Source organism: Andrographis paniculata, unplaced genomic scaffold (genome assembly GCF_009805555.1).
Source record: "Andrographis paniculata isolate CXL003 unplaced genomic scaffold, ASM980555v1 Contig87END, whole genome shotgun sequence".
Taxonomy (NCBI): Eukaryota; Viridiplantae; Streptophyta; class Magnoliopsida; order Lamiales; family Acanthaceae; genus Andrographis; species Andrographis paniculata.
The window spans coordinates 2,367,068-2,379,911 of record NW_026137625.1 but is presented as its reverse complement, the minus strand read 5'-3'; the positions used below and the strand labels follow the sequence as shown (position 1 = coordinate 2,379,911).

General features: G+C 32.3%; 2 protein-coding genes across 2 annotated transcripts; one reads left to right on the top strand and one right to left on the bottom strand.

Annotated features, from left to right (window-relative positions):
- Window positions 1-1,762: 1,762 nt before the first annotated feature.
- Window positions 1,763-4,758, top strand: LOC127242712 (pentatricopeptide repeat-containing protein At3g02330, mitochondrial). The gene is made up of 2 exons (XM_051262375.1): window positions 1,763-2,020; window positions 2,123-4,758. The coding sequence occupies exons 1-2, from the start codon at window positions 1,983-1,985 to the stop codon at window positions 4,614-4,616; spliced, it is 2,532 nt and encodes an 843-aa protein (XP_051118332.1). The 5' UTR covers window positions 1,763-1,982; the 3' UTR covers window positions 4,617-4,758.
- A 3,720-nt stretch (window positions 4,759-8,478) lies between these two features.
- LOC127242582 (ubiquitin C-terminal hydrolase 13-like) lies at window positions 8,479-9,939 on the bottom strand. The gene is made up of 6 exons (XM_051262162.1): window positions 9,889-9,939; window positions 9,697-9,836; window positions 9,425-9,591; window positions 9,082-9,345; window positions 8,812-8,979; window positions 8,479-8,716 (listed from the first exon to the last, which is right to left on the bottom strand). The coding sequence occupies exons 1-5, from the start codon at window positions 9,937-9,939 to the stop codon at window positions 8,972-8,974; spliced, it is 630 nt and encodes a 209-aa protein (XP_051118119.1). The 3' UTR covers window positions 8,479-8,716; window positions 8,812-8,971.
- Window positions 9,940-12,844: the final 2,905 nt, after the last annotated feature.

Genomic DNA, 12,844 nt, shown 5'->3' with positions numbered 1-12,844 from the left:
AACCAAAGAAAAGTGAGAGGAAGAAAAGAAGGGGCTGTGGTGGAAAGGTACGGCTTATTTTGCTTTACTTTTTCATTTCATTTTCATTTTTATTTTTAAGTAAATTATATGATACCCTTATATTTTTAATAAAAATGTACAAAGAGTTGATATTTTGTGTTTTTATTTTATGTATAAACTATTAATGATTTGTTGCATAAAATATAACTGTAATTTCGTAAAAATGCTTGAAATTTTTTATACTTTAAAGACTTTGTCAAATTTTTTTATAATTTTATAAATTTTGTTTTTAACATCTTGTACTTTTAAACATATGTCAAACTTTCTTAGAATTTGGTAAATTTTACGTTTAACCTTTTCGATCGTTTTTATTTAAAATTTATATGTGTCCAAATTGCAAATGAATTTCATAGTACTAATTTCAAAATTTCTAAAATTATATATATATATTTATTTTTTTACATTGAACCTCAAATAACATTAAAATAAACTTTTGAAACTAGAGAAAAAAAAATTATTTTTGATTATTTTTATTGTTTCTTTAGGTTAAATAATAAAAATAATGAGTATATTTTTTATTTCAAGGATATATAAATGAATATTCTAAATTTTATTTGCATTTTGAGCGCGTACGGATCAAAGGCCGAGATAGTTAGACGCATAGTTTATAGAACCACGAAAGAATTGACGCAATTTTTAAAATATGAGCTATTTTGCGCAATTTCGTAAAACCATATATGAATTTGTTATAATTTAGCCTAAATATTATTAAAACAAATAATATATATACACATTTATACGATACATAATAGAGTTTAATTTTATCAGTTCAGTCAATAATTCAATATAAAATATTATTTTTTATATTACTAAGATACTCATTAAGTGACGAGGAATCTGAAGCTGCAATAGCCCCCAACTCCCAAATTTTATTCATTTTTATAGTGTAAAAATCAATTTTTTTTTATGTAATTATGTTATTTTTTTCCAAAATACTAAAGTTATCATTTTTTTAAGTCTTTTCTTTTATTATTCTTTTCTTTTCTTTTGTTATTATTGTGAAAAAAAGAATTGAAAAATAGTGCCAAATTGATATAAATAAAGGCATTCAACTCCTTAAAGGCGAATGTTACTCTCTCATTGAAGACAATACTCCATTCGTCCCGATAAAAAATATATAAATTTTTATTTTGAAACGTCTAATTACAAATATCCTTACTTTATATCACATTATTACTTTTATATTAAAAAGTAAGGACAAAAATATTATTACACTACTTTTAACTATCAACTATAATTAAAATACTATTATTTCTTAAAAATCAAGCAAAAAGTAAATGTGTACATTGCAAGTGGACTGAGAGAGTATTTCATATCTAAAAGAACAATAAAAAAAAATATAAAAGCATCCACATCAATGAACTTCAAAGTTTCTTCACCCTCTCTCTTTTCTTCCAAATTATATTATCTCTCTGTATCATCTTATAAACTCATTTTATTTTATCCTGACATCAAACAAATTTATTTACAAAAATTTTAAATTTTCTCCTCCGCATGATTAATGTATTTTACTTTATAATATTTTAAATAATAAAAATTTCATTTTATATTATATAAAATATTAATATATAAAATATATTTAATATAATAATTTTGAAAAATAAAAAATAATTTCAAATACAACCGTACAAGTAATTAACATTATTGTATTTAATTAAAGGAACGATGGACTATACATATATGAACAAATACGTATGAGCACAAGTGTGAGCGCAGCAGCACCTTCATTTGAATCAAATCTTTCACACGTATTCTTCAATTGGCTGCTATTTGGTCATCGGGTAGTGTTCTTCACTTCTTACACCATGCGTTGTTCTAGGAATAAAATTCGATTTCCATCGCCCGAATGTGGCAGGGCCAAACCTGTCCCCGTAAAATCACTCGGTTGCCGCACCCTGCCAGAATGAATTCCGGCGCACACAATGGCGTATCAAATTCCCCCCAAATTCATCAATTTCCAGCTAAGGCTTGCAATCCCTAATTTCTCGCCCAAAATCCTTTCACATTCATCTTCAATCTCTACATCTGTGTTGAAGAATAATCAATTACACCCATTTTACAGGAAGACGTTTTCCCATATATTCCAGGACTGTTCCAAGGAATTTGCCCTCGTGCCGGGCCGGCAAGCCCACGCACGGATGCTAATATCGGGGTTCAAACCCACAATTTTTGTTGCCAATTGTTTGCTCCAAATGTACATCAAATGCTCTACCATGGACTGCGCCGGTAAGGTGTTCGACAGAATGACTGAACGGGACACAGTCTCATGGAACGCTATGATCTTTGGGTATTCAATCACTGGAAGAGTAGAAATGGCTCAGTCTATATTCAATTCGATGCCCAACAGAGATGTCATTTCCTGGAATTCATTGATTTCAGGGTATTTGCAGAATGGGAATTGGTTGAAGTCAATTGAGGTGTTTGTTGAAATGTGGAGAGATGGAGTGGGCTACGACGAGACTACTTTTGCAGTTGTTTTGAAAGCCTGTTCGGGTTTGGAAGACGGCTGCTTAGGCCGTCAAGTACACGGGAGTGTCGTCAAGTCGGGATTCGAAAATGATACGGTGACAGGGAGTGCAGTGGTGATCATGTATGCAAAATGCAAGATGTTGGATGAGTCTCTCTGTTTTTTCGAAGACATTCAGGTGAAGAATTGGGTTTCGTGGAGTGCGATAATCGCCGGTTGCGTTCAGAACAGCGAGCTTCTTGCGGGATTAGAGATGTTCAAAGAGATGCAGAGGGCGGGCATTGGAGTTAGCCAATCGATTTATGCGACGGCGTTTAGGTCCTGTGCTGGTTTGTCAATGTCGAGCCTTGGTTGCCAGCTGCACGGTCACATCCTAAAGAATGATTTCAGGCGCGATACTGTCGTGGGAACAGCAATGTTGGATATGTATGCGAAATGTGGGGATTTGCATAATGCTAGGAAGGTGTTCGATTTGTTGCCGAATCATAACTTGCAGTCGTACAATGCGATGATCACTGGATATGTCCGAGGCGATCGAGGAGTTGACGGTCTGCGGCTTTTTGTAGACTTGATGAAGTCAGATCTTCAATTCGATGAAATAACATTGTCAGGCGCGGTAAGTGCCTGCGCTGCTGTCAAACGACGGTTAGAAGGAATACAGCTACACGGAATCGTCTCCAAGAGCGCCTACCGATCAAGTGTTTGTTTGACGAATGCTGTTTTAGACATGTACGGTAAATGTGGCGCGCTGACCGATGCTCGTCAAATATTTGACGAAATGGTTGTTAGGGACGCCGTGTCGTGGAATGCCATAATTGCGGCTTGCGAGCAGAATGAAAACGACGAGACCCTATTCTTGTTTGCCAGCATGCTTCAGTCAGGGTTTGAACCCGATGAATTCACATATGGGAGTGTTTTGAAAGCGTGCGCAGGCTCACAAACGCTGCGATCCGGGAGGGAAATCCACGGAAGAGTGGTGAAATCCGGGAAGGGTTCAGATCCGTTCATCGGGAGTGTTCTTGTCGACATGTACTGCAAGTGTGGTTTAATGGAGGATGCCGAGAAGCTCCACGATAGATTGAAAGAACAGACGCTGGTTTCATGGAACGCGATCATTTCTGGATTTTCGACAAATGAACAGAGCGAAGCGGCCCAGAAGTTCTTCTCACGAATGCTGGACATTGGGATGAAACCGGATAACTTCACGTATGCCACAGTACTCGATACATGTTCGAACGTGGCGAATGTGGGGCTCGGGAAGCAAATCCACGCGCAAATAATCAAGCAAGAATTGCAGCTCGACGTATACATCGTGAGTACGCTAGTCGACATGTATTCTAAATGCGGAGAAATGGAGAATTCTGTTCTGATGTTCGAAAAATCATCAAACCGCGATTTCGTTACATGGAACGCGATGATTTGCGCCTATGCTCATCACGGCTACGGATACGAAGCTTTACAGATTTTCGAAAAGATGCAGATAGAGAAGGTGAAGCCAAATCGCGCGACGTTTGTCGCAGTTCTTCGCGCTTGCGCGCACATCGGACTAGTAGACGAAGCCCTTCACTACTTCAACTTAATGCAAGAAAATTACGAGTTAGAACCGCATCTGGAACACTATTCGTCGATGGTGGATGTGTTAGGAAGATCAGGTCGACTCAGCGATGCGCTGAAACTTATCGAAGAAATGCCGGTTGAAGGTGACGATGTTATATGGAGAACTCTTCTGAGTCTCTGCAAGACACATGGGAATGTCGAGATAGCCGAAAAGGCGGCGAATTCGCTTCTGGAATTGGATCCGGACGACTCGTCTGCGTATGTTCTTCTGGCGAATATTTACGCAGATGCAGAGATGTGGAGCGAGGTTTCAAAGATGAGGCGAAAGATGAGGGAGAGTCGGCTGAAAAAGGAGCCGGGTTGTAGCTGGATAGAGATTCAGTCGGAAGTACATATGTTTGTCGTCGGAGACAAAGCTCATCCGAAATGTGGCGAGATATACGGCCGCCTGGATTCGCTCGTCGATGAAATGAGACGATGCGAATACGTGCGGCTGCGCGGCGACGGCGACGGCAATCTTGTGGTATGTTAAAGATCTTGTAGTGAATAAGGAATTGAAACTAAAATTTTCTATTTCAATTATAAGAATATACGTATATATATATTTATAGTGATATATAAATCGTCTAAATAAAACAAAAATCCTAAGAATTTGTTAAATAAGATAACTATTATAAATATAATATATTCCTTCTAAATATATTTTAACATTAATTGCCAATATTGAATTTTTTTTCACATAAACAAATTAAACACTCAATGAATTTCTGTGGCTGTACAAAATACAAATCAGCTCCAAACACACAGTTGTCATCGACAAGATATCCATTGGATGGATCCATAAAAAACTTTCTTCGAAATGAATTTCGAATACACCACAATCTCATTACGTTACGAATTATTTGAACACATAATAAATTTACAATACATAACTTTAGAAGTATAATACTTCCTCCGTCCATTTTCTATTGTCCTGAAGTATATTTATACAGTTTTTAAGGTGATTGTCTTTTTGGGATGAATAAACAAATTTGTCCTTAAGTATATGGTAGAGATTAAAAGTAATAAACGAATGAAGGGTAAAAATATAAAATTTGTGTAAAAAAAAAAAAAAAGGATAATAGTTGTTGGATGTCCCAAATAAAAAAGTAGGACATTATTTGTGGACGGAGAGAGTAATTAATTAGCTGGAGTATAATCATAATGGTCTAACTTGTGATTATTATAAAGTAGAATGCTAAACATAACATTGACCTCAAAATGAGTGGTCAGTAACATCTTCAATTTCATTCCCATCAGGGTAGATTATGAGTTTCCTAACAAAACAATACAAGAACCAAAATCTTCTATCAGCTTGGTTTATCAAAGTTTGAAATTTAGATAACTTCAAGAAATAGTTAAAATTTAAGATACTTAATTGAATATTTTTTAAAATAGTAATGTATATAATAATATCTGTGTACATAAACATTTTTTATATATATTGGCCTATTTCGAAAAATAGGCACAAATATTTTTGCTAAAAAAAAAGAAAAAAAAAATGATATTTGTAAGAGAATTTCTTCTATAAAGTTCACGTAGCTAGCATACTTCTATATCTAATTCCATCTTAAATCACATTAGTAACGGAAAAAATGAATTTAGAAACGAAAAAATTTCGTTAAAAAAATAATATTTTCTTATAGTGTTTAATTCCTCACGCACTTAACAGAAATTTCTGTGTTTGCTCATAACTAATTGTCATAAACATTTATCACCAACCAAAGTAGAAAAAATGAAAATAAAAATAGTAGAATCAACAAACCATTTATAGGTCTTTATTCCATGTTTCGAAAGTGAGGAAAATGATTCAATTTTTACAAGGGAGTGAGTAAAGCTGACAAAAATTGACCCGACATGACAACTAGACACAAAATAATTGGATTTGGGTAAAAAATATCAACCCGATTATGTATACAGGTTGACACAAACACGACATTATAATAAACGGGTAGGGTTAGAGTTGAGCCTCGCAACTCGAACCCGACGCAACAACTCGATTATAATATATTAATATTGAATAATATATTTATTATATATGTAAAATAATTATAATTTAATAATTTTCTCATAAATTAATTTAAACTAAATTCAATTTTAAATAATTCAACTTAATTTACATTAAAAACCAACATAACACAACAGACAAAAAATTATTTAATTTGAATCAAGAATTTTGTATACGGGTCAACACGAGTCAACCTGACCCAACATGATAATAAACGGGTCAACACGAATCCAACATGATAATAAACGGGTCAACACGAATCCAACATGATAATAAATTGGTCAACACGAACCCGATAATAAACAAGTCTAATTAGGGTTCACTACAAAAAAAAATATCAATTTTGTAACAAGATTTTTTCGTTCTTAAATCCATTTTTTCCGTTACAAATGATATTAGAGACCACTACTAGAAAAAATGTTGATAATTGCGGAAATTTGTCGCAAATTTTAATCTGGGACAATTAAAAGTCACGGAAAGTAATTTCGTGACAAATTTATGTCACAACTTTTTGTTTTGACTATTCCGTAAATAATATTTGCTGAAAAAGCTACAAACAACTTTCCGTGACTATTTAAAGTAACGGCTTGTGACGAAAATGTCCAAGATATTTCTATTCCGTGTCTTTTGATTATTTCGTCACATAAATTGTTACGAAATTTTTTCTTGACTATTTTAAGTTGCGGAAAAAATAACCAAAATATTTCCAACATTTTCAATTATTACAGATATTGTCGTAGTATAATTTTTGTGACTTTTTAAAATCAAATTTACAACATAAGTAACGAAAATAACTATAAATTTTTCTTATTATTGTTTGTAGCTATTCAAAGTAATAACAAAATAATAAAATCATCTTCAATATCTTTATTCAATATCGTTCGTAGCTATTTAATTTTTTGTTAAAAATTCATGATGATATATTAAATAAATATGTATATATTTTTAAAAGATAAATTTATAATCAATAATATTTATATAGTTAAAATATAATAACAAACAAAAAGTAATACTTTAGAGTAGATAGCTAAGTTGGCATGACAGGTCGTGTAAGTCTTTAAAAATAGTGTGGTACGAAGTAATTCCGAAAAAAATAATCGTGTGTGGTTGCATTGAACACAAATTATAATATAATTTTTTTTTCAAAAATATAAAATCAAGGAATTGTTACAGCTTTCGTTAATATAAAGTCACAGAGGTGTAATGGTATTATTTTGTAACTTATTGTCACGAAAATGTCACAATTATAAAATATTTACGAAATTTTGTTGCAGCTTCTGTTGCTATATAAAGTCACGGACATGTCATGATATTATTCTATAACTTATTGTCACAGAAATGTTACCACTTAAAAAAAGTCACCAACAAAATTCAACGGAAATAGTTCCATATATTTTTCCGTGACTCTTTAGTAAAAAGTCACCGATTTGTACTAAAACCGTGACTTTTTTTACCGCAGCTATAGCCTAATTTTCTGGTAGTGGACGGAATTAGGGATGAAATTAAGTTAGCTACGTGAACTTTAGGAACGGAATTCCGTTACAAATATACTATTTTTTTTTGTAGTAGTTGAATAATTTAACCCGTTAAAAATATTCAACTCCGACACGAACCCGATACGAATCGATCTATTGTCAGCTCGGAGTGAAGCAATCCAAGTCGGGTTTCAAGATGAACTTCTGCAACAAATATGCATGTTAATGGAAAGGCAAAACCAGAAACTATAAAGGTTGGATAACAAACCCTCGTTGTTTAAAGACATCATCGTCGTTTGCTACTGTTTCGAGGAGCTTTTGTCTGTGTTTTTATACTAAAAGACATTCGCGGCCGTTGGTTTTCCTATATTAAAATTTACTCTTTATTAATATTATTATTAAAAAGAGTGGTATTCCAATTTACAATGCTTATAAACTAACTGAGATATAATTCTGTTTGTAGCTGTTGCTTTCCTCGAGAAGACGCCATTAATGTTACTTTTCAGGAAAAAAATGAATCAAAAAGCCTTAATTAATTAGCATAGCTAGGCTAAATTGAACAGAATCAATTTGTGATTGTATGAAATTATCCACGGCGGTCTTTATTCTATTTGAACTAAGTACGCCTAAATTGATTAGTTGGTTAGACGCATTTAAATCATTCAATAAGGCCAGCCGGGCTATAAGAAGAATTTATTGAACCGCAGAGATGTTGATGCAATTTTAAAAATACGAAGATTTAACGCAATTTCATTAAAATCATAGATGAATTTTGTGCTATTAAGCTTTCTTTTTATCGATAAAACAAAAATTCTAAAACGAATATGCAACATTGAAATCAAAAGCACTTCTGTAAAATAAACAAATAAAATCTCAGGCATCAATTCAACAATAAGAATGTTCAAGGGCATTTTTATTCTTCATCTTCCTCATCCTCTTGTTCTTCATTCTCTTCAAGTTACTAATAACTGGCGATTAGCACCGAGACCTGTGTTTCCAAAATACAGTTGTCGTCAACAACAAAATCTTTTCTAGGCTTATTCTTATCTTCAAATGGACAAAATTTGCTCCATCCAGCGACCCTATTCGAAAAATCAAACGAATGGATTCCTGCGTAAAAGAATAGTATTTGGAGATGACAAGAACCACGAAAAGATTAATCTTACAAAACTACGTGTTGAGTGAACTAAAACTATAAGACTTACCTTCTTTACAGATGCACTTCTTATTGGGCTGATTTATAATCTTAACAGAAAACTTAGCCTTCGCAGCATAGACAAAATCATAAAAGTCTAACACAATGAAGAAAGATAGACAGACTTTGTCCCTTTTCTTAATCATCAATATCCCGAGTTCGATAAAATTTTACTCTCCTACATTCATGAAGAAAATTGCATGAGATGACAGCCAAAACACAAGAATTTAAGAATAACCAACCATAGAAATTGGTATAGTACAATACCAAGAGCACCCACCAGCATTGAAGACTTCAGATTTATGACAACTTCGCATCCTTGATAATTCTGAACTCTTCCAAATTATATGTTTTCCCATATTTGGTTCTTCTATCACAGACTCAAGCTCAATAACTCGTCGGGGGTTTAGAACAAACACATCAGCTCCAAACACACAACGGTCATCAACAAGATATCCTTTACATCGTTTCTTAAAATATTCCAAAGATATGAATTTGGAATATCCAGATTCAGTGTTTCTTTCATGGAAACGGCACACCCTTCCTGTCCATACACACAGTTAATTATTTACTACTATATAAATTATTTGAAGAATTTCAAAACTGAAATATTTAATTCTTACCTGGAGAATAAGCGTAACGGTTCAATTTATGATTATAAAGTAGGATGCTAAACATTACATTGACCTCAAAACCCCACCTTTTGTCAGTCTCAGCCATGGCTAAGTACACCGAAATATAGTCAGAAACATCTTCTTCATCATTTCCATTAGGATAGATTATGAGTTTCCTGCCAAAACAACATGAGAACCAAAATCCCCTTGCAATGAATTAGGCATATTTAAAAGGCTAACACAATAAAGATTATCACTTCTGAGGCAGTGAACAAACCGACCATTTGTAGCCCCAGGCAGAGAATTGCTTTGTTTCGTATTTCCGATTTCCATGTTTGGAAAGTGAAAAAAAAAAAAAAAAATTCAATTTTCTCAAGGAATTGAGGTCGAGGAGATGCCTCTCGGGTTGCCAGAACAACTTCTGTAACAAAAGAATTGGATCACAAACCCTCTTCCTCTATGTCTTGAATTACAAGCATTGTCTTGAATTCTGCAGCTGATCTAATTGATAAATTGACCGTCATGTGACTATTGCTGTCCTCTAAACGCCATCAATAATTAATGTCGTGATTTCTTTTGTGCTTTGTTTTACTTGTTATTTCTGTATTTAATGTAACTATTGATGATTCATAGCATAGCATGAATGGAGTGTAACAGAAACATAAATATCTGGTTTGTTCCATAATTTATTATTACTTTTCATATCATTTTCAATATATATATTTTTCTTTTAAATAAATCAATATTCAATATAAAATATTATTTTTTATATTATCTATACACGAAAAAAAAAATCAAATAAAAATATTAAACAGACAAACTCTATTTACTTGTGAGGTTTTAGTTTTGGATTTTGATTTTGAATAGTAAAATTTTGGATTGAAATAATTTTTGATGTGATACAAATATGTGTTGATATGATATTTTAAATGTCAAATTATATTTTAGTGTAATAAAATAAATAAAAATTGAGTGTTGATTTAATATTTCTAGAGAAAAAAAAAATTAAAATAATAAAATTATGAGTAAAACCTCTTAAGTAAACACACAAATAGATCCCTAAAAGTATTTAATTAAAAGTCATGCTAATTGACAAAATCTCCCCAAGATAGAACCCTAAAAGTAATAAATAAATATTAAAAAAATATTTTTAAATCTCTAATCAATTTGATTTTTTTTTCCGTTGAGAGTATTTCTTTTGTAAATAGTTGCGTCCTAAAAAAAGTGTTCTCTTACCTGGTCAAAAGATCAAGATCAAATTATACATCGTTCTTACTAAAGAGCTACAATAGAGTTTATGTTTGAAATCATAAAACCAGGTAGTATCAACTAAAAAGCTAACACAAGCAAAATCAACCAAGTAGAGGAATCTTGACCTGAAACTCGGGAGTCTGCTCGCGTCCGTTCTAAGAAACCCTCGGGCCGCCAGGGATGTCCTCCGGAAGGAGAGTCCGCGCATTAGAGTGTGTGCTCGCCATACCTATTAATGAATCCACAACTCGGTTATCCTCTCGGAAAACATGTAAAAACAAATCCTCTACGTGATGTCCCAAAGCCGCAAATGGAGCCAAAGAAGGGAGGGCTAGAGCCCGATGACATCTAATCATTTTGATTTGAGTTTTAATCAAATTAAATAAGCATTAAATAATCACCCTTCCACTACAAGAAAAAATCATTTTTGTAACAAAATATTTTTGTCTTTAAATTTACTTTTTTCCGTTACTAATGACATTAGAGACAGAATTAAGAATTGAATTACGTTAGCTATGTGAACTTTAGGGACGGAATTCCGTTACAAATATATTATTTTTTTGTAGTGTTCACTTTATTGTGCGGAGAAGAATCAACACACTGCATGAAGATCGACACACTTTCGCCTTCTGCGCTTCTTTTTCCGTTTGGATACATATAAACTTTCCTATTTCAACCAGGGAAGTTGAATGAGACGGCACAAAATATTAAGTCAAGAAGAACATATTCATTTAGGTATACCTGACCAAAACTAATCGACAAAAACAAATGGAAACTAAAGAAGTAACTAAATCACCTCGAAAAGAAAGATAATTGTCCAAAATCTGATTATGTATAAAGATGTTGAACATTGCATTAACTTTCCAATCTGCAGGCAGAGAGCTCGTCGCAGCTATGGTCAGGAATACTGAAATGTCCTCTTCAGTGTTTTCGTCTTCCCCTATATCACTCTCATATCCGTCGGGATAGATTATGAGTTTCCTGTAAAAGTGCAGTTGGAGTGCGAAGGTTCATATTTTGATGGATACAAACATTTTCTAAGGAACTTATATTCATTCATTCTCGAAATTTGACAAGAAAGATATTCAACGTCATCAAACTAAAAAAGAGATCGATGTAGATAAAGAGAGAGCAAGATTAGCTCACCATTTAGTTGAGTTGTCATTTAGAAAAACATGTTGGATGGTGTGTTTGTTTGGGGTTTTGGATTTTGAGTTGAGATTTGAATGGTAAAAAATTTGAATTATAATAGTTGTCTGATGTGATATAAATAGATGTTGATGCGATGTTTTGAATGTAAAATTAATTTTTAGTATAAAATAAAAAATATGCGTTTGATTTGATATTTTGTAGGTTAAAAAAAAATTGATGAATAGTAAAATTTTGGAAATTTCTCCCAAACTAACACACAAGATTTCAAAACCGACGGAAACAATTGACGGTGAATGAATTTGCATGTATTAACATCCATGCACTAACGTAAGCAATTTGAATTCAAATTTGAATTCCATTATCGTGGGCTAAAAAATTTATTTCGCACATCTGTGGCTTATAGACCTTTATATGTCTAAATCATATTAATAACTATTGCATATCTCGCATTTCAATTAATCGAATAATCGATTCTGAAATTTTTAAATTTAATTTACATAGATTAAATTTAATCAATAAAATAATTAATCAATTATTTAATAAACTGTTATGGGTTAAGGAACTGTTATGCGCTTGCAATATCATAATATATTTAATTATAAAATATTTCAAAATGTTATCAATAACTATACCGAAGTATTTTGAAACTTGTAATTTAATAATATTTATTCACTAATGTATGAAATTTTATATTTTTATATCATATGTAAAAATATATGATTAGTTTTATAAATTAGAAAAAAAATATATATATCGAAGGTTTTTTATTTAAGAAAAAAAAAGAGAAAATATGAAATTAAAAATATCTTATATTGAGAAATTCTTTGTTAGATAGATTTAAAATACATAGGGTATGTTCATTTTGTATTTTGGATGGATGGAGTACTAAATATGAGTAATTGTGTTGTTAATGGTAAAAATAATATTTTACATTAATATGTACTCCCTCCGATCCAAATATCCTGCAACGTTTCTTTTTTTTGGTACCTCTCAAACATAGATTAATTAGGTGCATCTTGATGTACG

Bases quoted from the DNA above. Each gene is read 5' to 3' on its own strand.
- LOC127242712 (XM_051262375.1), top strand. From the start codon at position 1,983: ATGGCGTATCAAATTCCCCCCAAATTCATCAATTTCCA. The intron at 2,021-2,122 runs GCTAAGGCTTGC...CCCATTTTACAG, and splicing joins CCCAAATTCATCAATTTCCA to GAAGACGTTTTCCCATATAT.
- LOC127242582 (XM_051262162.1), bottom strand. From the start codon at position 9,939: ATGACGGTCAATTTATCAATTAGATCAGCTGCAGAATTCAAGACAATG. The intron at 9,837-9,888 runs GTAATTCAAGAC...CTTTTGTTACAG, and splicing joins CAGAATTCAAGACAATGCTT to AAGTTGTTCTGGCAACCCGA. The intron at 9,592-9,696 runs GTCGGTTTGTTC...TTGTTTTGGCAG, and splicing joins TCTGCCTGGGGCTACAAATG to GAAACTCATAATCTATCCTA.